We start from the raw sequence: 24415 nt of genomic DNA on the forward strand, positions 1-24415 counted from the left end.
CTGGGAGGCAGGAGAAACCAGGCTGAATCATCTCCCAGAAATCCCTTCAGTTGCCTCCACAATTTGCATTGCTAGAAGGCTTCTCCTACTCTTCTTTCCCCCAAAAAAGATAGCCAATGGTCTGGGATGTGGTGCAGTCCAGCCCTAATTCCCAGCAAGACTCATCCATGCTTGCTCAGGGAATCTTTTTCTTCTACTTACCTACAAATTCTGTAACAGAACAATGTATTTGCTTTGAAGGATTTGCTAGAGCTTCTCATTCAGACGGACAGAACTTGGCAGAAGACCAAAGGGTTCCTTCCGATCTCTCAGAGGCTTCCTGAGAGCACAGATGGATGAGCGAGACTCAGCTGGCCCTGGAGCAGGAAGAGGCCATGCCATCCAAACTGGGAGCAGTGGGGGATTCTGGGAAAACTCTGTGCAGAAGATCCTGGGTGAGGAGGACACCCTCCGCTCAGAGGGGCAGAGCCAGCAGTTGAGGCAGTTCTGCTGCCAGGAGTCCAAAGGATCCCTGGCAGAAGAAACCAGGCTGATTCATCTCCCAGAAATCCCTTCAGTTGCCTCCACATTTTGCATTGCAATCCTTCTTCTAGGAGAGCTAGAGGCTGCTTCCTCCTATTCCTCCTCTTTCTTCTTCCTCCTCTTTCTCCTCCTCCTCTTTCTTCTTCCCCCTCTTTCTTCTTCTTCTTCTTCTTCCTCCTCCTCCTCCTCCTCTTTCTTCTCCTTTTTAAAACGGCCCTTTCCACCTGGCCTTTTGACATCTTTATAAGAATATTTGTTTTCTGCTATGTTGCTTTGACTATGGACTATATAATTGACTTTCTTCCAATGGTTTTATTTCTATTTTATTGATTTTGTGGGATGTGAAACTGCAGTCAAGTAGAACCTTCCTACAGTGGACAACACATTAGGGGATGTTTTCTACCACTCAGGAGAAGACTTCCTGTTTCCTCCTGAGCTGGGACAGACTTCCACTCCATGTGACTTGAAGAGGGTGCAGTCTGTTGTACTAGCATGGAGGAGCACATGGCCTCCATCTTCTGATCAGTGTGTCTTCTCCATTTTGTATGTTGCTGTGTGATTGGAGAAGTGACTCTTTAGTCGCAGTCAATTGGGACTAACTTCTTTATGGAATAGGTCTAGTTGTTATGTAACCTTCAGGGATATGTCTGTGACTGTGAATGAATCTGTGAGTAAACTACTTTTATATTAACGTGAATCAGATCATTGTGCTTATTAATTTAAGAGGGATTGGAAGGGATTTTACCAGGAAGGAATTTTTAATAGTAAGACTCAGATGAGTCAGCAACAAGCTGATCGCTGCGTAATCTAAAAAAGGGGGATGTATGGAACTAGAATATGGAACTTGCTAGTGCATGTTAGGAAGGACATCAATCAATAATATATCTTCTTCTAACTCCCCAGTTATCCCCACAGATTTAATATGCTGTAAACCACTTTGAGATTTATTGTTAAAATATAAAGTGTTATAGAAATTTAAATAAATAAAATAGCTCATGGTTTGGGCTGTGGTGCAGTCCAGCCCTGGTTCCCTCCAAGACTCATCCATGCTTGCTCTGGGATCCTTTTTCTTCTCCTGATATTAGGCAGCTTTTGTAACTGAACAATGTATTTGCTTTGTAGGATTTGCTAGCGCCTCTCCTTAAGACAGACAGAACTTGGCAGAAGACCAAAGGGTTCCTTCCGATCTCTTAGAGGCTTCTTGAGAGCACAGATGGATGAGCGAGACGCAGCTGGCCCTGGAACAGAAAGAGGCCATGGCATCCAAACCGGGAGCAGTGTGGGATTGTGGGAAAACTCTGTGCAGAAGATCCTGGGTGAGGAGGACACCCTCCGCTCAGAGGTGCAGAGCCAGCAGGTGAGGCAGTTCTGCTGCCAGGAGGCCAAAGGACCCCGAGAGGTTTGCAGCCGACTCTATCACCTTTGCCATCAGTGGCTGAAGCCAGAAAGGCACACGAAAGCTGAGATGCGGGACCTGGTGATCTTGGAGCAGTTCCTGGCTGTCCTTCCCCTGGAGATGGAGAGCTGGGTGAGGGAATGCGGAGCGGAGACCAGTTCCCAGGCGGTGGCCCTGGCCGAAGGTTTTCTCCTGAGTCAGGCAGAGGAGAGAAAGCAGGTGAGAGAGACTTTCCTCTGGATACTCCCAAGGGGCTCCAAACAGGACAGAGAACATCCCATCATGCTCTTGTGATGGCTCATTCCCCCCCCCCCCCGGGAAGGCATCCATGGAATGAGATCTGTCACCCTTGAAGCTGTTGGCCCTGACATTCATTTTTTAATCCTTCTCCCGATTCTCTCTTTTGAATCCTTTTTCTTTTTCAGGGAAAGGATCTCTTTGCAGAAATGGGCCAGATTTCTTCTGAGGCAGAGAGGCCTCCGTTGAACACCAGAGAGAGGCCACTGGGTAAGAAGGGAGGAGGTTTTTCTCTGTTTAGTCTCATTCTGTTCGTTTTCCAACTCATCTGTGGGTTCTTTTCATCTTTCGTTGGGGGAGATAGTGGGACCAAGAGCCCAGAGGAGGGGAGATATATTTCGGCACAACTAACATCTGAAATGCACCCAAACATCCAAATGCACACAGCAGGCGAGAATTTCTCCAATGCCCATCTGTAGTTTAGATGCACTGATTCACCTCATAGCATCATAGAATCATAGAGTTGGAATAGACCACAAGGGCCATTGAGTCCAACCCCCTGCCAAGCAGGAAACATCATCAGAGCACTCCTGACATATGGTTGTCAAGCCTCTGCTTAAAGACCTCCAAAGAAGGAGACTCCACCACACTCCTTGGCAGCAAATTCCACTGTCAAACAGCTCTTACTGTCAGGAAGTTCTTCCTAATGTTTAGGTGGAATCTTCTTTCTTGTAGTTTGGAACCATTGCTCCGTACCGCTTCTCTGGAGCAGCAGAAAACAACCTTTCTCCCTCCTCTATGTGACATCCTTTTATATATTTGAACATGGCTATCATATCACCCCTTAACCTCCTCTTCTCCAGGCTAAACATGCCCAGCTCCCTTAGCCGTTCCTCATAAGGCATCGTTTCCAGGCCTTTGACCATTTTGGTTGCCCTCCTCTGGACACGTTCCAGTTTGTCAGTGTCCTTCTTGAACTGTGGTGCCCAGAACTGGACACAGTATTCCAGGTGAGGTCTGACCAGAGCAGAATACAGTGGCACTATTACTTCCCTTGATCTAGATGCTATACTCCTATTGATGCAGCCCAGAATTGCCTTGGCTTTTTTAGCTGCCGCGTCATACTATTGGCTCATGTCAAGTTTGTGGTCAACCAAGACTCCTAGATCCTTTTCACATGTACTGCTCTCAAGACAGGTGTCACCCATCTTGTATTTGTGCCTCTCATTTTTTTTGCCCAAGTGCAATACTTTACATTTCTCCCTGTTAAAATTCATCTTGTTTGCTTTGGCCCAGTTCTCTAATCTGTCAAGGTCATTTTGAAGTGTGATCCTGTCCTCTGGGGTGTTAGCCACCCCTCCCAGTTTGGTGTCATCTGCAAATTTGATCAGGATGCCTTTGAGTCCATCATCCAAGTCGTTGATAAAGATGTTGAATAAGACCGTTCCCAAGACAGAACCCTGTGGCACCCCACTAGTCACTCTTCTCCAGGATGAATAGGAACCATTGATGAGCACCCTTTGGGTTCGGTCAGTCAGCCAGTTACAAATCTACTGAGTGGTAGCATAGTCAAGACCACATTTTACCAGCTTCTTTACAAGAATATCATGGGGCGCCTTGTCGAATGCCTTGCTGAAATCAAGGTAGGCTACATCCACTGCGTTCCCTTCATCTACCAGGCTTGTAATTGTGTCAAAAAACGAGATCAGGTTAGTCTGACATGACTTATTTTTCAGAAATCCATGCTGACTATTGGTGATCACAGCATTCCTTTCTAGGTGAGAGAAGCAGGCACTCTGGGCCTCCCTCTTACCTTTTTCCTCTTACAGGTGACACAGTGATACTGGCTAGACCTATTCATCCATCTCTGAATGGGGAAAGAATGGAAGCAGCGGCTGTGGAACCAAATCAGGTCAGGGGAACCTGCCTTGTGGGGACAGAGGTCAAGGGGTGGAAGAATGTCCTAGCTCAAGAAGTGGTGGTGAACAACAGTGTTGTCTCAGACGAGGATATTTCCCTTTTTCTTTTAGGGTCCAGTGTGTTTTGAAGATGTTGCTGTTTGTTTCACGGATGAGGAATGGGAGTTGCTGGATCCTGACCAGAGAGCTCTGCATAAGGACGTCATGGAGGAGAATCGTGGGATCGTGGCCTCTCTCAGTAAGGCTCCCTGTGGGATCATAATATCTGTTTTTAAATTCAAAATTCCATATGTGACGAACCTCATATATTTTCACAGAACTCAGCAGCGCCCCCTACAACACCAGTTATCACAATCCCCCCCAAAAAAACCTTGAACAGTAAATTACTGTTTTTCCTGTGAATGTTCTTCCTCCAGTTGCAGCTTATTAAAGAAGGATCAGCCTGGTCTGAACTCCCCAGACCCTTTTAAGTATAAATGTCAGAGTTGTTAGGGAAGTTGAAGTAGCTTCTGTCAGGTTTTCTGTTTTTGTTTTTCCTCCCGTCAGTCTTTGGTTGTCCAAAGAGAAGACTGGCATTGGAAATGGAGGGATGCCATGATGGAGGCCAACAAAATCCACTCAAGAGAAGAGCCAGGCTTGTCGAATCACAGGTTCCCCCAAGGATGTCGGTTGATCCCCGTTAATTAATGCACCCAACTCTTCAGAAAACCATCCATCTAACCCACTTGTGTTATTCCTCTATTACCAGAGTTAACAAGTATTCTTCATGAATTTCTCCCTGAGTCTGTAATCCATTTCTCTTCATTGTAGATAGAGATAGACTGGAAATTAAGAACATGGGTGACCATGAGAAAATCCCCACAATGGAGAAGCTGAATAAATATCTTGAATGTGGGAAAAGTTCATTTTCCACTTCCCATCAAAGAAATCCCATTGGGAAGAAAGCATATCATTGTGTGGAATGTGGAAAGAGCTTCAGTCAGAACGCCAATCTCACTTCCCATCAAAGAATTCATACAGGGGAAAAACCCTATCAGTGTGTGGAATGTGGAAAGAGCTTCAATCAGAGCTCCTCTCTCACTTCCCATCACAGAATTCATACAGGGAAGAAGCCATATCAGTGTGTGGAATGTGGAAAGAGCTTCAGTCAGAGCTCCTCTCTCACTTTCCATCAGAGAATTCATACAGGGGAGAAACCCTATCAGTGTGTGGAATGTGGAAAGAGCTTCAATCAGAGCTCCTCTCTCACTTCCCATCACAGAATTCATACAGGGAAGAAGCCATATCAGTGTGTGGAATGTGGAAAGAGCTTCAGTCAGAGCTCCTCTCTCACTTTCCATCAGAGAATTCATACAGGGGAGAAACCCTATCAGTGTGTGGAATGTGGAAAGAGCTTCAGTCACGGCCACTATCTCACTTCCCATCAGAGAATTCATACAGGGGAGAAACCCTATCAGTGTGTGGAATGTGGAAAGAGCTTCAGTCACAGGCACTATCTCACTTCCCATCAGAGAATTCATACAGGGGAGAAACCCTATCATTGTGTGGAATGTGGAAAGAGCTTCAGTCAGAGCGCCAGTCTCACTTCCCATCAAAGAATTCATACAGGGGAGAAACCCTATCAATGCTTGGAATGTGGAAAGAGCTTCAGTCAGAGCGCCCATCTCACTTCCCATCAAGTAATTCATACAGGGGAGAAACCCTATCAGTGTGTGGAATGTGGAAAGAGCTTCAGTCACAGCCACTATCTCACTTCCCATCAAAGAATTCACACACGGGAGAAACCCTATCAGTGTGTGGCATGTGGAAAGAGCTTCAGGCAGAGTGCCAATCTCACTTCCCATCAGAGAATTCATACAGGGGAGAAACCCTATCAGTGTGTGGAATGTGGAAAGAACTTCATGACGAGCTCAAAACTCACTTCCCATCAAAGAATTCATACAGGGGAGAAACCCTATCAGTGTGTGGAATGTGGAAAGAGCTTCAGTCAGAGAGCCAATCTCACTTCCCATCAGAGAATTCATACAGGGGAGAAACCCTATCAGTGTGTGGAATGTGGAAAGAGCTTCAGTCAGAGCGCCAATCTCACTTCCCATCAGAGAATTCATACAGGGGAGAAACCCTATCAGTGTGTGGAATGTGGAAAGAGCTTCAGTCACAGCCACCATCTCACTTCCCATCAAAGAATTCATACGAAGGGTGGAAAACCCTTCATTTTACAGCTTTCAGCGCTAGAGAAAAACACACCAGTTTAAACAGGCCTTTGGCTGATTGACATCTAATGCCCTATTTAAATGTGGTGGGGAGTTGGGGGTTACAGGTTTGGGCTGTGTGTTTTGTATTTTCATTGTGTGATTTTATGTTGTAACTGTCCTGTGACCTATGAATGTAGAGAATGGGAGCCAGCTCTTAAGAGTCTGAGGGGTCTTTGCCCCCCCAAAATATATTTGAGGGAGCCACCCCCCCAGTTCAAAGGAACAGCCATTCAAATGGCATGCTTGCAGCGCATCCTCTGACTGTTTAACTGAGGCGGGGCTTACTAAACCCCACCTATATTTATTCAAGTTGGCACCCCTGCTATAGGGCGCTATAGAAATGAAATAAATATAATAACACCATCTTGATCGCCTTCATCTGCACATGTTCCAGCTTGACAATATCCTTCTTATTACCATCATTTGAAAAAAAAATATGTGCCCATCATCTGAGAATTTCATAGTGCTTCACAACATAAACAGACAGGTTGAAAGCAGGGCTTTCTCAAAAACAAGTTAAGCCCGATAAATCTCTCTTTTTCATTTCTTTTTTTGGGTGCAGTTACAAACTTTGTTGATCAGGGGGCTGCTGTGAAAATACTTCATCTTGATTTTAGTAAGACTGTTGACAAAGTCCCCTGTGATATTTATGCAAAGAAGCTGGTAAAATGAGGCTGAATGAGGTAACTGTTAGGTGGATTTGACTGACGGAACCCAAAGAGGACTCCTCCATGGTTCCTCCTCATCCTGGAGAAAAGTGACAACACGGGCGCTGCAGGGTTCTGTCCTGGGCCCATTGTTGTTCAACGTCTTTATAAATGACTTGGAGGAAGGAACTGAGGGGATGCTCATCCCATTTGCAGACGACACCAAACGGGGAGCGGAGGCCAATGTGGCAGAAGGCAGAATCAGATCAAGGTCAGGAATAGTACCACTTTCTTCTGCCTTGGTCTGGCCCCACGTAGAATACTGTGTTCAATTCTGGGCACCACAATTTAAGAATCTCAACTTTTGTTTGCCAGGGGCGGTGGGGGGTTACAGGTTTTGTGTTTTCATATTGTGATTTTATGTTGAAACCATTCTGAGAACTGTGGGTGTAGGTGTCTGGTCATGTGGGATTGCTATGAGGAATAATGGTGAAGCTACTGTGTCAATGGTGAAAGCAACACTTTGACTGGGTTTGGGTCATTGACTTGATTTCTGATCGATACCACAAGCCTCTGCATCTCTGCCCCATTTTCTCTATGTCTGTCAGTCACGTGTAAAGCATTCTAACACAGACCAGTTGCTTACCAGGCCTCCTGGGTACATAAAAATAGGGAGGTAGCTTTGATGTAGCTTCTGTTAATCTTTAGGTAGATCTTAGGGCCAGGGACGCAGGGACGCAGGTGGCGCTGTGGGCTAAAGCCTCAGCGCCTAGGACTTGCCAATCGAAAGGTCGGCGGTTCGAATCCCTGCGGCGGGGTGCGCTCCCGCTTGGTCCCAGCGCCTGCCAACCTAGCAGTTCGAAAGCACCTCCGGGTGCAAGTAGATAAATAGGGACCGCTTACCAGCGGGAAGGTAAACGGCGTTTCCGTGTGCGGCTCTGGCTCGCCAGAGCAGCGATGTCACGCTGGCCACGTGACCCGGAAGTGCTGGCCCTTGGCCTCTTAAGTGAGATGGGTGCACAACCCCAGAGTCTGGCAAGACTGGCCTGTACGGGCAGGGGTACCTTTACCTTTACTTATTACCACCGGGTTTTGTTATTTCCTCCTTGGTTCCTGTTTATTTAGCCTGTATGCATGTCAAATAGTAAATAGTTCTTTGTAGTTAAGCGGCTTCCTCTGATCTGACTTTGTCCCCACGTGAGGATTTTTTGAAACGCTCAGAGGAAATCTGATTGGTTCTTACAAACGCTGTGTTAAAGTTCTTTTGTTAATAAAAACGACCTGGGCCAGGAAGTGGAACGCGCACTTTCTCCCAGGGTCTTGCTCGTCAAGCCTCGTGTCTATTGTATTAATCAGGGTCCAGTCCGTCCTTTGCCTTCAGAATGCAACAGCAGGGAACAGGAGCCAACTTTTAGAGGATGAGGGGTCTTTGCCCTTTCATAAAATATTTGAGGGGGGCACCCCCCCAGTTGATAGGCATTGCCATCCAAATAGCATGCGTGCCCCACATCATGTATTGATTATGCGAGGAGGGGCTTACTAAACTACTTCAAGTTGGTACCCCAGGTATAGGGCGCTATAGAAATTAAATAAATGCATAAATAAAGCAAGACCATCTTGATCGCCTTCATTTGCATATGTTTCGGCTTGTCAATATCCTTATTATTATCATCATTTTAAAAAATTATGTGCCCTTTATCTGATTTCTCGGCGTTTCAGAACATAAACACACACAAGTTGAAAACATGGCTTTCTCAAAAACTCGTCAAGCCAAAGAAATCTCTCTTTTTCTTTTTTCTTTTTGGATGGAGTTAGAAAGTTTGTTGATCAGCGGACTGCTGTGGAAATAGTCGCCCGTGATATTTATGTGAGGAAGCTGGTAAAATGTTGGCTGAATGAGGTAACTGTTAGGTGGATTTGACTGACCGAACCCAAATTGCCCTCCTTCATGGTTCCTCCTCATCCTGGGGAAAAGTGACCAGAGGGGTGCTGCAGGGTTCAGTCCTGGGTCCATTGTTGTACAACGTCTTTATAAATGACTTGGATGAAGGAACTGAGGAGATGCTTATCACATTTGCAGACGACACCAAACGGGGAGCGGAGGCCAATGTGGCAGAAGGCAGAATCAGTTCAAGGGCAGGAATAGTACCAATTTATTCTGCCTTGGTCAGGCCCCACCTAGAATATTGTGTTCAATTCTGGGCACCACAATTTAAGTATCTTAAATTTTGTTTGCCCGGGGAAATCAAGAAGGTGGGAGAACACAATCCATATTCCTTTTATAACATGTGGCAAATGTTTATTAAATATATAAATTGTTAAGACTGTTGCAGGAATCCACCCAGCACTCACGGGAAAATGTATCGTGGTCTGGGATGCTGGGAATTGTAGTCGCAAAACATCTGGAGGGCCGAGTTTGGGGGTGCCTGTTTTAGAATAATGAAATGAAACTTTAACAAATGACATGCTGAAAGTCTGAAATTCCATCAGGACAAGTTACTTTTTGTTTACTGTTGTAACTATTGCTTTCTGAATATTTATCTTCTGTACCATGAAGATAAAGAAAAATAATGTTTTTTAAAAAGGAGATGGAGAAATCATGTGTACTATTCCATCAATCTGCTTGCATTTGTTGAGTTTTGTTTGGAGACTGTAACTCCCAGTAATTTCATTATCTGTATGTGTTTCTGTGTGTTCAGCACACATGATTGCAGGTGAGACTGAATAAAACACTTCATCGGAAAAATTAGAAGCATCTAATGTTCCCTGGACTTTAATAATAAATAATAATAATTTTATTATTGATACCCCGCCCTCCCCAGCCAAGGCCGGGCTCAGAGCGGCTTACAAGCAATAATAAAAAGAAGATGAATGATTGCAACTTATAAACAAAATTAAAATACAACATTGAAATATTGAAACATTAAAATATTAAAATGTAACCTCATCGCAGGAGGAGAAGGAAAGGAAAAAAGAAAGAGAGGGAGGGAGGGAATCAAATTGGCTCCAAGCCAAAGGCCAGGCGGAACAACTCTGTCTTCCAGGCCCTGCGGAAAGAAATCAGATCCTGCAGGGCCCTGGTCTCATGAGGCAGAGCGTTCCACCAGACCGGAGCCAGAGTTGAAAAGGCCCTGGCTCTGGTTGAAGCCAATCTAACTTCCTTAGGGCCTGGGACAACTAGGGTGTTGTTATTTATGGACCTTGAGGCTCTCCGTGGGGCATACCAGGAGAGGCGGTCTCATAGGTATGAGGGTCCTAGGCCGTATAGGGCTTTGAAGGTTAAAACCAGCACCTTAAATCTGACCCTGTACTCCACCGGGAGCCAGTGCAGCTGGAAAAGCACTGGGTGAATATGCTCCCATGGCAGAGACCCCGTGAGGAGCCTCACTTTCTGCACCCGCTGGAGTTTCTGGGACAGCTTCAAGGGCAGCCCTGCATAGAGCGAATTACAGTAGTCAAGCCTGGAGATGACCATCGCATGGATCACTTTTAGGGCAATGCATGGTGCTTTTGTTTGACACATAAAAATCTGGCTGCTCCCAAAGACTTGTCTGTCTCCCGAATACCTGGAAGGAAGCATATATCACATTGATTCCTAAAAAAGATCTAGACACTCTGGAAGTGAAAAATTACAGGCCAATTTCATTATTAAATAATGACTATAAGCTATTTGCAGACATAATGGCAGAAAGATTAAAAAAGGTTTTGAATAATAAAATACATATAGATCAATCAGGCTTCCTCCCAGGGAGACAATTAAGGGATAATGTAAGGAATTTGATACATATTATTGAATACTTGGATACGAAAATAGATAGACAGACGGCCCTGGTGTTCATAGATGCCGAAAAGGCATTTGATAATATTTCGTGGGACTTCCTAAGGAAAAGTTTGGAAATGATGGGAATGGGGGAAAATTTAGAAGAGGTATAGAAGCAATATACAAGGAACAGAAGGCAAAACTGGTAATAAATAACACTACAACAGATTACTTTAATATATAACGGAACTAGACAAGGTTGCCCCCTGTCCCCTTTATTATTTATGACTGTATTGGAAATACTCAATGAGAGATTGAGGGGGGCAACAGAGGTCAAAGGAGTCAAGGTAGGAAAGAGAGAACATGAAATTAAAGCCTTTGCAGATGACATCGTATTAATTCTAGAAGATCCAAAACATAGTGTAAAAGAAGCTTTACAAAAAATTGAAGAATTTGGAGCGGTGGCAGGACTCAAGGTAAACAAAAATAAAACCAAAATGTTGGTTAAAAATTTAACTAAGGAAGAAACGATAGATTTGGAACGAAGGGCGGAAATTACTGCAGTTAAGAAAGTGAAATACCTCGGAGTATGGATTACGGCTAAAAATATAAATCTATATAAGGATAACTACGAGGTCATCTGGAGGAATATAAAGAAAGATTTGGAAATCTGGGGGAGGATGAAATTCTCCTTTTTGGGGAGGATAGCAGTTGTTAAAATGAACATTCTGCCCAGAATGTTGTTTTTCTTTCAAACTATCCCCGTACTTAAAGGCTTAAAACAGTGTAAAGAGTGGCAGAGAGCCCTGGCGAAATACATCTGGCAGGGGAAAAGACCACGGATAAAAATGAAAATTTTGATAGATAAAAAGGAAAGAGGGGGTTTCTCCCTACCGGATTTGAGCTTGTACTATGAGGCGGCGTGCCTACTTTGGCTAAAAGACTGGATAAAATTGGAGAATGGATATATTGGATTTGGAAGGCTTTAGTAACAGGTCCGGGTGGCACTCGTACCTGTGGTATGAGAAGGTGAAGGTCCACAGGAGCTTTCTGAATCATATTTTCAGGGGACCAATATACCAGGTATGGGAGAGGAATAAAAATCTCCTCGAAAGGAAGACCCCCTGGTGGATCTCACCAATAGAGGCTTTAACGGTTAGGAAAACCAAAACAGTAGTGCCCCGCAAGACGAACGCCTCGCAAGACGGAAAACCCGCTAGACGAAAGGGTTTTCCGGTTTGGAGGCGCTTCGCAAGACGAATTTCCCTATGGGCTTGCTTCGCAAGACGACAGCCCATAGGGAAATCTCCGGGACAGTGGGGAAGCGCAGCTCGTCTTCCCCGCTGTCCTCGGACCTCCTCCGAAGCCTGGCGGCGGGGCGGGGACACCTCCTCCCGCCGCCGGGCTTCGGAAGGATGCCCCGATGCCGGGCGGCGAGGCGGGAACGCCTCCCCCCCGCCCGGCATCGGAACGATGCCCCGATGCCGGGCGGCGAGGCGGGAAAGTCTCCCCCCACCGCCCGGTATCGGAAAGATGTCCCGAAGCCGAGCGGCGGGGCGGGAAGGTCTCCCCCCACCGCCCGGCTTCGAAACGATGTCCCGAAGCCGAGCGGCGGGGCGGGAAGGTCTCCCCCCACCGCCCGGCTTCGGAACGATGTCCCGAAGCCGAGCGGCGGGGGGGAAAGTCTCCCCCCACCGCCCGGCTTCGGAAAGATGTCCCGAAGCCGGGCGGCGAGGCGGGAAAGTCTCCCCCCACCGCCCGGCTTCGGAACGATGTCCCGAAGCCGAGCGGCGGGGGGGGGAGGTCTCCCCCCACCGCCCGGCTTCGGAACGATGTCCCGAAGCCGAGCGGCGGGGGGGGGGAAGGTCTCCCCCCACCGCCCGGCTTCGGAACGATGTCCCGAAGCCGAGTGGCGGGGGGGAAGGTCTCCCCCCACCGCCCGGCTTCGGAACGATGTCCCGAAGCCGAGCGGCGGGGGGGGAAGGTCTCCCCCCACCGCCCGGCATCGGAACGATGCCCCAATGCCGGGCGGCGAGGCGGGAAAGTCTCCCCCCACCGCCCGGCTTCGGAACGATGTCCCGAAGCCGAGCGGTGGGGGGGAAGTCTCCCCCCGAAGCCGAGTGGCGGGGGGGAAAGTCTCCCCCCACCGCCCGGCATCGGAACGATGTCCCGAAGCCGAGCGGCGGGGGGGAAGTCTCCCCCCACCGCCCGGCTTCGGAACGATGTCCCGAAGCCGAGCGGCGGGGGGGGGGGAAGTCTCCCCCCACCGCCCGGCTTCGGAACGATGTCCCGAAGCCGAGCGGCGGGGGGGGGAAGGTCTCCCCCCACCGCCCGGCTTCGGAACGATGTCCCGAAGCCGAGCGGCGGGGGGGAAGGTCTCCCCCCACCGCCCGGCTTCGGAACGATGTCCCGAAGCCGAGCGGCGGGGGGGGAAGGTCTCCCCCCACCGCCCGGCATCGGAACGATGCCCCAATGCCGGGCGGCGAGGCGGGAAAGTCTCCCCCCACCGCCCGGCTTCGGAACGATGTCCCGAAGCCGAGCGGCGGGGGGGAAGTCTCCCCCCGAAGCCGAGTGGCGGGGGGGAAAGTCTCCCCCCACCGCCCGGCATCGGAACGATGTCCCGAAGCCGAGCGGCGGGGGGGAAGTCTCCCCCCACCGCCGGCATCGGAACGATGTCCTGAAGCCGAGCGGCGGGGGGGAAAGTCTCCATAGGTTTCCATAGGAACGCGTTAATTGATTTTCAATGCATTCCTATGGAAAACCGTGCATCGCAAGACGAAAAACTCGCAAGACGAAGAGACTTGCGGAACGAATTAATTTCGTCTTGCGAGGCACCACTGTATGGAGGACAAGAGCACCACCTATGAAGAACTTCTAAGAAAAACAGAACAAGGGCCCAAACTTAGACCTTATGAAGAGATAAAAAATTCACTCACTGGTTGGTTGCAATACCACCAGGTGAATGATTTGCTAAAAGAGGATAAAAAGAACTTAGGTTTTGAAGATAAAAAATCAAAATTCAACGTAGAGGTAGTAGAAGGTAAGAACAAAACATTGTCTAGAATATATGATATGTTACTAGAGTGGAAAAGATGAGGAGGTGAAGGAGGCAATGATCAAGTGGGCAATTGACTTTGGCTACAATATTGACTTTGAAAGGTGGTTGGAACTCTGGAACAGTAATATAAAGTTTACGGCATGTATGGCACTGAGAGAGAATGTCTGGAAGATGTTATACAGATGGTACCATACGCCGGTGAAATTGGCCAAAATGTATAGATTAAAGAATAAGAAATGCTGGAAATGTGGTGAGGCGGAGGGAGACCTTTACCATATGTGGTGGCTATGTAACAAGGTGAAAGGCTTTTGGGAATCAATATATAATGAGCTTAAAAATATATTCAAGTATACCTTTCCCAAAAGACCTGAAGCCTTTTTGTTGGGAATGACCGGTAAAGAAATAAAAAAAGAAGATAAGACGATATTTCTTTATGCCACCACGGCCGCAAGAAGTATGTTGGCACAATATTGGAAATCGGAAACCATGCCCAGCACAAATGATTGGCAGGTCAAAATGGTAAATTATGCCGAGCTTGATAGAGTAACAGGTAGAATACGAGATCAAGATGAACAGAAATTTCAGAAAAATTGGAGTAAATATTGGAAATATATTGGAACAAATTTATAAAGTGAACTAGCGGGGTTAGAACAATTCTATCAGCGATTGATTTTAAGACTAATAATCAAATACGTAACGGAGGAAGATATCTGATACCTACCAAAAGGGTGGAGGGGAGTCCAGGGCTCGGTAGAGCTCAAAACACTATGATTTTTTTATGGTTCTTTATTATTATTATTTTTATTTTTTTAATTTTTCGGTATAGTTTGGGGAAGGGAAAAACAACTTATGTACTTATAATGTTATATTTCTACTTTTGTTATCTTTGTTTTTTGCATAACCTGAATAAAAATGTATTTAAAAAAAACCCACTTGTCTGTGTCTGCACCACAACACTGCTTTGGAAGGGCTTCTTTCTGATTGGTGGTTAAAATGACTATTGGCTGGTCCTGGTGCTTGAGGATGATGAACGGTACTTAACGGAAAAAGCTTGGTTTACAAAAAATTCCCTAAAGGCACGTTTCTCGGGCTAGGCTGGCCATTGTCCCACTCATCTTATGGTGGACTACAAAGCTCTTAACAGCTTCTGATCAGTTTACTTGAGAGATTGCCTTCCCCCATGTATTCCCGACTCAACTGCTTTGAGAAAACTGGCACAGTTACTGGTTCCACATAAAACACCTGTACTTGTGAGAAAGCAAAGTTTTAGTGTGGCGACACAGGTAGACTTTGGAACTCCCTGCCTGCACTTCTTTTTTATCCCGCTTTTCTTTTTGGTGCCTGCAAAAATAAATAAATGTTTGTTTAGGCAAGCCCATCCAGATATTTAGAATGTGGACATGTATTTTAATCTGATTCTCAGGAAACGGTTCATTTGTAATTGTTTCTAAACATTTTAAATAGTTGCGTGTAACTTCTTTTACTGGTGAAAACAATTCTGTGTGTGTGGGGTGTGTGTGTGTGTGTGAAACCGGGAACCACCTGGCCTTGCTGTGCCTCTGGAGCTGGAGCTGCAGAATTGGTCCTTTTCCCTGCAGGCTCTTCCTCTGGTTTCTGGCCGAGGGAGGGAGATGCTCAGAGTCCAGCCAGGAGCCTCACCCCACAAAGGGATATCTGGGCATGGGCGGAGCCGGGGGGGGGGGGCAGCTGCCACCTAAATCCATAAAAAATGATAGAAATCTGAGGCTCTGCCAAGCGAGAGAGGGCTGAGCTGGGTGGACTCGGCATTGCAAGGGTTAAAGGGAACTGAGCTGCCTTCCTAGAGAGGCCTTGAAGCAAGGGGGGGCCAGGTCCTCCAGAGCCAAGGCCCCTCCCTCCCCAGTCCTTTCCTGCAAGGGAGGGGGGGTGTTGCTTTGTGTCTCTCCTGCAAGGGCTGCCTCGCTCTCCCCTCCTGGGATCTGGTGAGTCTCCTCTCTCTCTGGGATCTGGTGGGGGTCCCAGGGCTGCAGCAGGGGAGGAGGCTAGGGGGGCCTGATCTGCTCCTGCAGGGGGGGGGGACCCCAAGTCAGGGGGGAGGAGAGGGTCCTGCCACGGAGGGGCCAGGTCTGCCACGCTCTCCTTCCTGCAGATCAGAGGATCCCAAACTCATTTGACCCCCGCCCCCCCTTTCAGAAAAAATCTTCCTTCTTTAAACAAAGGAGTCCCTTAACTCTGTGTGACGTCGCTCAGCCTCATTGCGCAAGAGAGGAAACATCTGCAAATGGTTTTCCAAAGCTGGACGAGGAGGTGGACACTAGCCCCTCCCCCAAAAAAGGTGGGAGAGAAAGGCCAGGGATAAAGAGAGGGATCCCTGCCCAGAGTCTGGCTGCTGCATTGGGGACCAGTTTCCCAGTCGTCTCCAAGGGCAGCTCCCCACGGAGGCCACTGCAGCAATCCCCTCGCACCCAGAGCAGGGCATCCCAGGACCACATCCTCTCTCTCCCAAAGGGATTGTTGCTGGAAATGGGCGCTGCTACTCACTGAGCCTCCAGGGACCTTGGCATCAGTGGCTGTGTGTGTGTGTGAAGCTATCTGATAGAATAACCTTAATAAGTTGCTGACCTAAATTCCAAAGGAGCTGTCTTTGGCCCTGCCCACTTGGCCCTCAGGGGGTTGTCCTGATACATTCCTGGCCCTCAGAGAGAGAAAAAAGGGACCGCACCCAGGAGTCTGTCTTGAGAGTGGCAGAGAGTCCAAGTGCAAGAAAAGGAGACAGAAGCAGGGGAGAAATGTGCCCTGAAGTGGGGGTGGGGGGAGAGCAACTCCTGAGGACCCCCGGGTGAGGACCCCCACTAGAGCCTAGAGCTTTTGTGTCTGTCTTGCAAGGGCTGCCTCGCTGTCCCCTGCTGGGATCTGGTGAGTCTCCTCTCCACTCATTTGGCCTTCCACTCCCCATTTGGGGGGGGAGAGAGAGAATGACACCAAGGCAGGATAGAGCAGGAATATGACTTCCCATGATCTGGACTCGAGACTTCAGTGGATGCTGCCTAGAATAGCGCTAGCTTTCTTCTTCTTCTTTTGCATTCATCACAGGTGGGGACAAGGAAGCGATTCCAGCTGTTTTCACCAGATTTAGCTGGCTCCCCCCCCCCATTTTTCATCCTGCAGTACTAAGTGGGAGAAGCTGCAAGAAGTTCAGAACTCTGCATAGATTAAGATAAGAGCCAGAAGCTGCAGACTCTGCTTGGAGACCTTGCCCAGCTTGTCTTTAAAACCCCGAAATTCCTCCATGATGGCTTTCTTGTCAACTTTCGCATTGCTAGGCAATGCTTCTGTTATTTCGCTCAGTTCTTCTTCTCCGTTGTTACTTGTAGACTAGATTCCCTTTCTCCTGTGGGGAAGGAATGGGGTCTGTGATGCAGACCCCCCAAGTGTCTCTATTTCACAGGGACAGTCCTGGATTTTGCAACACATCACAGCACTGAATAAAACAATCCGGAAATGGGTTTCACATGTAAGTCAGACCAAGCCCAGAGAATAAAACATCACCATAAGCAGAGAACACGGACTCAGCGCATCAGGTCTTAAAGGAGCCTGAGAATTTTATTCACTGACTGACTCCTCTTAGATTTCACCCACTTCCTTCCAGATCACAAAAATGGCACATTTAACACCTGTACAAAATTTCAAAAGCAGAATATAAATATATACTCCCTGTTTCATTCCTTTATGCTGCTCTGCCTTTCACAAAACCTGTGTCCTCGGCCCAGGCAAATTCTTGGTGGATTAACATTTTTCCTGTGAGGATTTATATCACTATTGCTGGTGCTGGTAGCCTCTTCTGCCTCATTGTCTGGTTTCCTAACAATTTTGGCATTGGTGCTAATAAAAAAATCTAAAATGTTTTTCCCCCATACTGTATTTATTAACAAAGGGATTTTGCAGGATTCTTGGGTGCTCAGTAGAGAGAGAAGAGGGTGTGTCAACTTTATACAACTTTATACACTGTATTTGCTTTGTAGGATTTGCAAGAGCTTTGCACTAAGACAGACAGAATTTTGCAGAAGACCAAAGGGTTCCTTCTGATCTCTCAGAGGCTTCCTGAGAGCATAGATGGATGTGCGAGACTCAGCTGGCCCTGGAGCAGGAAGAGGCCATGCCAACCAAACTGGGAGCAGTGGGGGATTCTGGGAAAACTCTGTGCAGAAGATCCTGGGTGAGGAGGACACCCTCCGCTCAGAGGTGCAGAGCCAGCAGTTGAGGCAGTTCTGCTGCCAGGAGGCCAAAGGACCCCGAGAGGCTTGCAGCCGACTCTACCACCTTGACCATCAGTGGCTGAAGCCAGAAAGGCACACGAAAGCTGAGATGCGGGACCTGGTGATCTTGGAGCAGTTCCTGGCTGTCCTTCCCCTGGAGATGGAGAGCTGGGTGAGGGAATGCGGAGCGGAGACCAGTTCCCAGGCGGTGGCCCTGGCCGAAGGTTTCCTCCTGAGTCAGGCAGAGGAGAGAGAGCAGGTGAGAGAGACTTTCCTCTGGATACTCCCAAGGGGCTCCAAACAGGCCGGAGAACATCCAAAAATGCTCTCCTAATGGTGCATCCTTTTTCTGGGAAGGCATCCATGGAATGAGATCTCACACCCTTCAAGTCTTTGTCATTCTCTTTGTAATATTTCTCACCATTCATTCTCTCTTTTAAATCCTTGTTGGTCTTTCAGGAAAATGATCATTTTGCAGAAATGGACCTGGATTCCTGTGAGGCAGAGAGGCCTCTGTTGGACATCAGAAAGAGGCATCAGGGTAAGGAGGGAGGAGTTTTTTCTCTCTCCATTTGGTCATATTCCTTTGGCTTTGAACAGGATGGATTTGAATCAAATCATTTGTTTTTACCGAAAATCTCATTCTTGCAGGTAGAATCTTAATATTTACAGCCAGATGAAGGTTTCATTTTTAGAATAATAAATTTTTGGAGTGGTTTTTACAGTTTTATCAAAGATTACTGATTTGGTTAGAAATACATAGATTATTATGGAATTATTGTCAGGATCCCTAAGATAGCTGTTTGTATTTGGACAACTTTTCTGCTGTACTTTATTGGAAGGACAAAAATAAATAAATAATCATTTCCTTAATAACAATTTAAATATTTTATTTAACTAAAACAATAACATTACAGCATATGTATCCATGTTTTTTAACTGGTGTACAGTAGTTAGAGATTTTATTGTTTGGACAGTGCCAGTTGAGCCCTGGGAAGAAGGGCCTAGAACCCGTGAACTCTTATTACTTGACTGGCAAGCACTTCAAGGTCCCAAGACTTGTGGAGTATTCTGGTCTCAAGGTTGCACTTTCATTTTTACTGCTTCACACTTAGCTACTCCAGCAGATCTATTCTACTCCAAACAATCTATTCATTGAACTTCTTGGAATTTAGCATTTAAGAGTAAAGGGTTGATTCTGTGTATATAAATTTGCAAAGGGAGAATGGGATTAAGGTTTTCTCCTCAACTCTGTATGTTTATTTTATAGCATTTTTCCTGTGAAGAAAATGCATGATTTTTGCGGACACAAATTCACTCTTTTAAGAACTGCAAAAACAAACATCTGTGATAATATCTTCATGTTAGAAAAACTGCCCCAAATATTCTTACAGAAACCTCTGGAATTGCATGACATTGTGAGTGGATTAATGGAATTCATTTACCAAAAAATTTAGACATTGTATATAAAGGCTCATGCTACATAATTAAAAACAAATCCTTATTTCCTTATGAATAGCCTTTGAACTATAATGTTACTTAAATAGAAAACTATCAATAGAAAGATTTTTCCTCCAAAAGCAATTTATTTTTAAAAATCAGATTTAAATTTTTAAAAATCCAAATTAAATTTTTAAAAACCCTGTTTATTTTATATATTTTTTAACCATTGCTTTTCTAATCTACCATGGTTTTGAAACTCATCTGTGGGTTCATTTCATCTTTTGTTGGGGGAGATAGTGGGACCAAGAGCCCAGAGGTGGGGAGATATATTTTTCACAACTAACATCTGAAATGCACCCAAACATCCAAATGCACTCAGCAGGCCAGACTTTCTCAAAGGCCCCTGTGTAGTTTGAGATGCACTGATTTACCTGTGAGACAAGAAGGCACTCTGGGCCTCCCCCTTACCTTTTTCCGCTTGCAGGTGACACAGTGATACTGGCTAGACCTCTTCATCCATCTCTGAATGGGGACAGAATGGAAGCAGCGGCTGTGGATCAGGTATGGGGAAGCAGCCTTGTGGGGACAGAGGCCAAGGGGTGGAACAATGTCGTAGCTCAAGGAGTGGTGGTGAACAACAGTGTTGTCTCATAGGAGAACATTTCCCTTTTTCTTTTAGGGTCCAGTGTGCTTTGAAGATGTTGCTGTTTGTTTCACCGACGAAGAGTGGGAGTTGCTGGATCCTGACCAGAGAGCGCTGCATAAGGACGTCATGGAGGAGAATCATGGGATCGTGGCCTCTCTTGGTAAGGCCCATGTGGGATCATAATATCTGTTTTTAAATTCAAAACAGCTCTCTATGATGAACCTCATATATTTTCACAAAATTCAACAGTGCCCCTTACAACACCTGGGATTTTAATATTCCCACCATTAACTTTGAACAGTAAATTACTGTTTTTTCTGTGGATGTTCTTCCTCTGGTTGCAGATTCTTAAACAAGTATCGTTCTGGTCTGAACTACCAGACCCTTTTGACTGCAAACTTCAGAGTCATTAGGGAAGTTGAAGTAGCTTCTGTCTAAAGTAGGCTTTCTATTTTTGTTTTTCCTTCTATAAGCTTTTGGTTGACAAAAGAGAAGACTGACAAATCTGGAAATGGCAGATTTCTGTGTTTATGTATTTTTCTTTGTGTGTTTTTGTATTCCTTTTTATGCACAATAATAAAAGAATAGTAAAAATAGTATGTATATATAAAAAAAGAACAGTAACAAAAATGCAAAACAGAAAGAAATTTAGAAAACCATTAGAAGGGGTTGAAGGAAGTCTAAGGCTGTCAAAGCCAAAGATTTATTATGTGGTATTGGAGCTGTAATGTTGGAGAATATGTGCAACTAATATGTGCAATTAATAAAAATAATATATATATATTAAATTATATATCACAGGTTCCCCTAAGGATGTCAGTTGAACCCCGTGAATAAATGCACCCAACCCCTTAGTAAACCCATCCATCTAAACCACTTGCGTTATGCCTCTATTACCAATGTTAACAACTATTCCTCATTAATTTCTCCCTGAGACTCTAATCCATTTCTCTTCATTGCAGATGGCGAGCGACTGGAGATCAAGAACAAGGGTGACCATGACAAAATGGAGAAGCCGTATCAATATCTTGAATGTGCAAAAAGTTCCCATTCTACTTCCCATCAAAGAAATGCCATTAGGAAGAAACCATATCAGTGCTTGGAATGTGAAAAGAGCTTCAGTACAAGCTACTCTCTGAGTTCCCATCAGAGAATTCATACAGGGGAGAAACCCTATCAGTGTGTGGAATGTGGAAAGAGCTTCAGTCACAGTGCCCATCTCACTTCCCATCAAAGAATTCATACAGGAGAGAAACCTTATCAGTGTGTGGAATGTGGAAAGAGCTTCAGAAAGAGCTCACATCTCACTGCCCATCAACGATTTCATACAGGGGAGAAACCCTACGAGTGTGTGGAATGTGGAAAGAGCTTCAGTCAGAGATCTCATCTCTCTTCTCATCAAAGAATTCATACAGGAGAGAAACCATTTCAGTGTGTGGAATGTGGAAAAAGCTTCTGTCGGAGCACCGATCTCACTTCCCATCAAAGAATTCATACAGGGGGGAAACCCTATCAGTGCTTGGAATGCGGAAAGAGCTTCAGTCAGAGCTCCTCTCTCACTTCCCATCAAAGAATTCATATAGGGGAGAAACCCTATCAGTGCGTGGAATGTGAAAAGAGCTTCAATAATAACTCCAATCTCACTTCCCATCAGAGAATTCATACAGGGGAGAAACCCTATCAGTGTGTGGAATGTGGAAAGAGCTTCAATAATAACTCCAATCTCACTTCCCATCAGAGAATTCATACAGGGGAGAAACCCTATCAGTGTGTGGAATGTGGAAAGAGCTTCAGTCAGAGCGCCAATCTCACTTCCCATCAGAGAATTCATACAGGGGAGAAACCCTATCAGTGTGTGGAATGTGGAAAGAGCTTCATGAAGAGCTCCTCTCTCACTTCCCATCAAAGAATTCATACAGGGGAGAAACCCTATCAATGCTTTGAATGTGGAAAGAGCTTCAGTCACAGCCACAGTCTTACTTCCCATCAAGTAATTCATACAGGGGAGAAACCCTATCAGTGTGTGGAATGTGGAAAGAGCTTCATGAAGAGCTCCTCTCTCACTTCCCATCAAAGAATTCATACAGGGGAGAAACCCTATCAGTGTGTGGCATGTGGAAAGAACTTCAGTCAGAGCGCCCATCTCACTTCCCATCAGAGAATTCATACAGGGGAGAAACCCTATCAGTGTGTGGAATGTGGAAAGAGCTTCATGACGAGCTCAAAACTCACTTCCCATCAAAGAATTCATACAGGGGAGAAACCCTATCAGTGTGTGGAATGTGGAAAGAGCTTCAGTCAGAGCGCCAATCTCACTTCCCATCAGAGAATTCATACAGGGGAGAAACCCTATCAGTGTGTGGAATGTGGAAAGAGCTTCATGACGAGCTCAAAACTCACTTCCCATCAAAGAATTCATACAGGGGAGAAACCCTATCAGTGTGTGGAATGTGGAAAGAGCTTCAGTCAGACCGCTAATCTCACTTCCCATCAAAGAATTCATACAGGTGAGAAACCCTATCAGTGTGTGGAATGTGGAAAGAGCTTCAGTCAGAGCTGCAGTCTCAATTCCCATCAGAGAATTCATACAGGGGAGAAACCCTATCAGTGCGTGGAATGTGGAAAGAGCTTCATGAAGAGCTCCTCTCTCACTTCCCATCAAAGAATTCATACAGGGGAGAAACCCTATCAGTGTGTGGAATGTGGAAAGAGCTTCAGTCAGAGCGCCCATCTCACTTCCCATCAGAGAATTCATACAGGGGAGAAACCCTATCAGTGCGTGGAATGTGGAAAGAGCTTCAGGAAGAGCTCCAATCTCACTTTCCATCAAAGAATTCATACGAAGAGTGGAAAACCCTTCATTATACAACTTTCAGTGCTAGGGAAAAACACACCGGTTTAAACAGGCCTTTGGCTGATTGACATCTAATGCCCTTTTTAAATGTGGTGGGGAGTTGGGGGTTACAGGTTTTGGGCTGTGTGTTTTGTGTTTTCATTGTGTGATTTTATGTTGTAACCGTCCTGTGACCTGTGAGTGTAGGGAATGGGAGCCAGCTCTTAGAGTCTGAGGGGTCTTTGCCCCCCAAAAAGATATTTGAGGGGGCCACCCCCAGTTCATAGGAACAGCCATTCAAATGGCATGCTTGCACCGCATCCTCTGACTGTTTAACTGAGGCGGGGCTTACTAAACCCCTCCTATATTTTATTCAAGTTGGCACCCCTGCTATAGGGCACTATAGAAATGAAATAAATATAATAACCCCATCTTGATCGCCTTCATCTGCACATGTTCCAGCTTGACAATATCCTTCTTATTATCATCATTTTAAAAAAACTATGTACCTATCACCTGAGGATTTCACGGTGCTTCACAACATAAACAGACAGGTTGAAAGCAGGGCTTTCTCAAAAACAAGTTAAGCCCGATAAATCTCTCTTTTTCATTTCTTGTTTTGGATGGAGTTGCAAACTTTGTTTCTCAGGGGACTGCTGTGGTAATAGTGCATCTTAATTTCAGTAAGGCTTTCGACAAAGTCCTCTGCGACATTTATGTGAGGAATCTGGTAAAATGTGGGCTGAATGAGGTAACTGGTGGATTTGACTGACCGAACCCAAATTGTCCTCCATGGTTCCTCCTCATCCTGGGGAAAAGTGACAAGAGGGGTGCTGCAGGGTTCTGTCCTGGGCCCGTTGTTGTTCAACGTCTTTATAAATGACTTGGATGAAGGAACTGAGGGGATTCTCATCCCATTTGCAGACGACACCAAACGGGGAGCGGAGGCCAATGTGGCAGAAGGCAGAATCAGATCAAGGGCAGGAATAGTACCACTTTCTTCTGCCTTGGTCTGGCCCCACATAGAATACTGTGTTCAATTCTGGGCACCACAATTTAAGAATCTCAACTTTTGTTTGCCAGGGGCGGTGGGGGGGTTACAGGTTTTGTGTTTTCATATTGTGATTTTATGTTGAAACCATTCTGAGAACTGTGGGTGTAGGTGTCTGGTCATGTGGGATTGCTAAGAGGAATTATGAAAAATGAAGCAAGCTACTGTGTCAATGGTGAAAGCATCACTTTGACTGGGTTTGGGTCATTGACTTGATTTCTGATCGATCCCACAAGCCTCTGCATCTCTGCCCCATTTTCTCTATGTCTGTCAGTCACGTGTAAAGCATTCTAACACAGACCAGTTGCTTACCAGGCCTCCTGGGTACATAAAAATAGGGAGGTAGCTTTGATGTAGCTTCTGTTAATCTTTAGGTAGATCTTAGGGCCAGGAACAGAGTTCACATGGATGTG

General features: G+C 46.0%; 3 protein-coding genes across 3 annotated transcripts in view; 2 read left to right on the top strand and 1 right to left on the bottom strand.

The window, feature by feature from the left end:
* Positions 1–6458, top strand: part of LOC309369113 (uncharacterized protein) — a 72840-nt gene extending 66382 nt beyond the window's left edge. The window contains exons 2-6 of the mRNA XM_081909800.1: positions 1645–2137; positions 2344–2425; positions 3985–4067; positions 4186–4312; positions 4885–6458. Of these exons, the coding sequence (XP_081765926.1) occupies positions 1736–2137; positions 2344–2425; positions 3985–4067; positions 4186–4312; positions 4885–6329 (2139 nt within the window). The 5' untranslated portion in view covers positions 1645–1735 and the 3' untranslated portion in view covers positions 6330–6458. The remainder of the gene's footprint in view (positions 1–1644; positions 2138–2343; positions 2426–3984; positions 4068–4185; positions 4313–4884) is intronic.
* The window catches only part of LOC309368792 (uncharacterized protein), a gene marked incomplete at its 3' end in the record, with an annotated part of 476991 nt that overhangs the window by 189009 nt on the left and 263567 nt on the right, over positions 1–24415 (bottom strand). The gene's annotated exons all lie outside the window — the stretch shown is intronic.
* On the top strand, positions 15559–23438 carry LOC309369074 (uncharacterized protein). The gene is made up of 6 exons (XM_081909677.1): positions 15559–15755; positions 17796–18288; positions 18489–18570; positions 19957–20033; positions 20152–20278; positions 21081–23438. Exons 2-6 carry the CDS (start codon positions 17887–17889, stop codon positions 23018–23020), a joined length of 2628 nt encoding a protein of 875 aa, XP_081765803.1. The 5' UTR covers positions 15559–15755; positions 17796–17886; the 3' UTR covers positions 23021–23438.

The sequence above is a fragment of the Podarcis melisellensis genome (assembly GCF_964234715.1).
Source record: "Podarcis melisellensis genome assembly, chromosome: 4".
Taxonomy (NCBI): Eukaryota; Metazoa; Chordata; class Lepidosauria; order Squamata; family Lacertidae; genus Podarcis; species Podarcis melisellensis.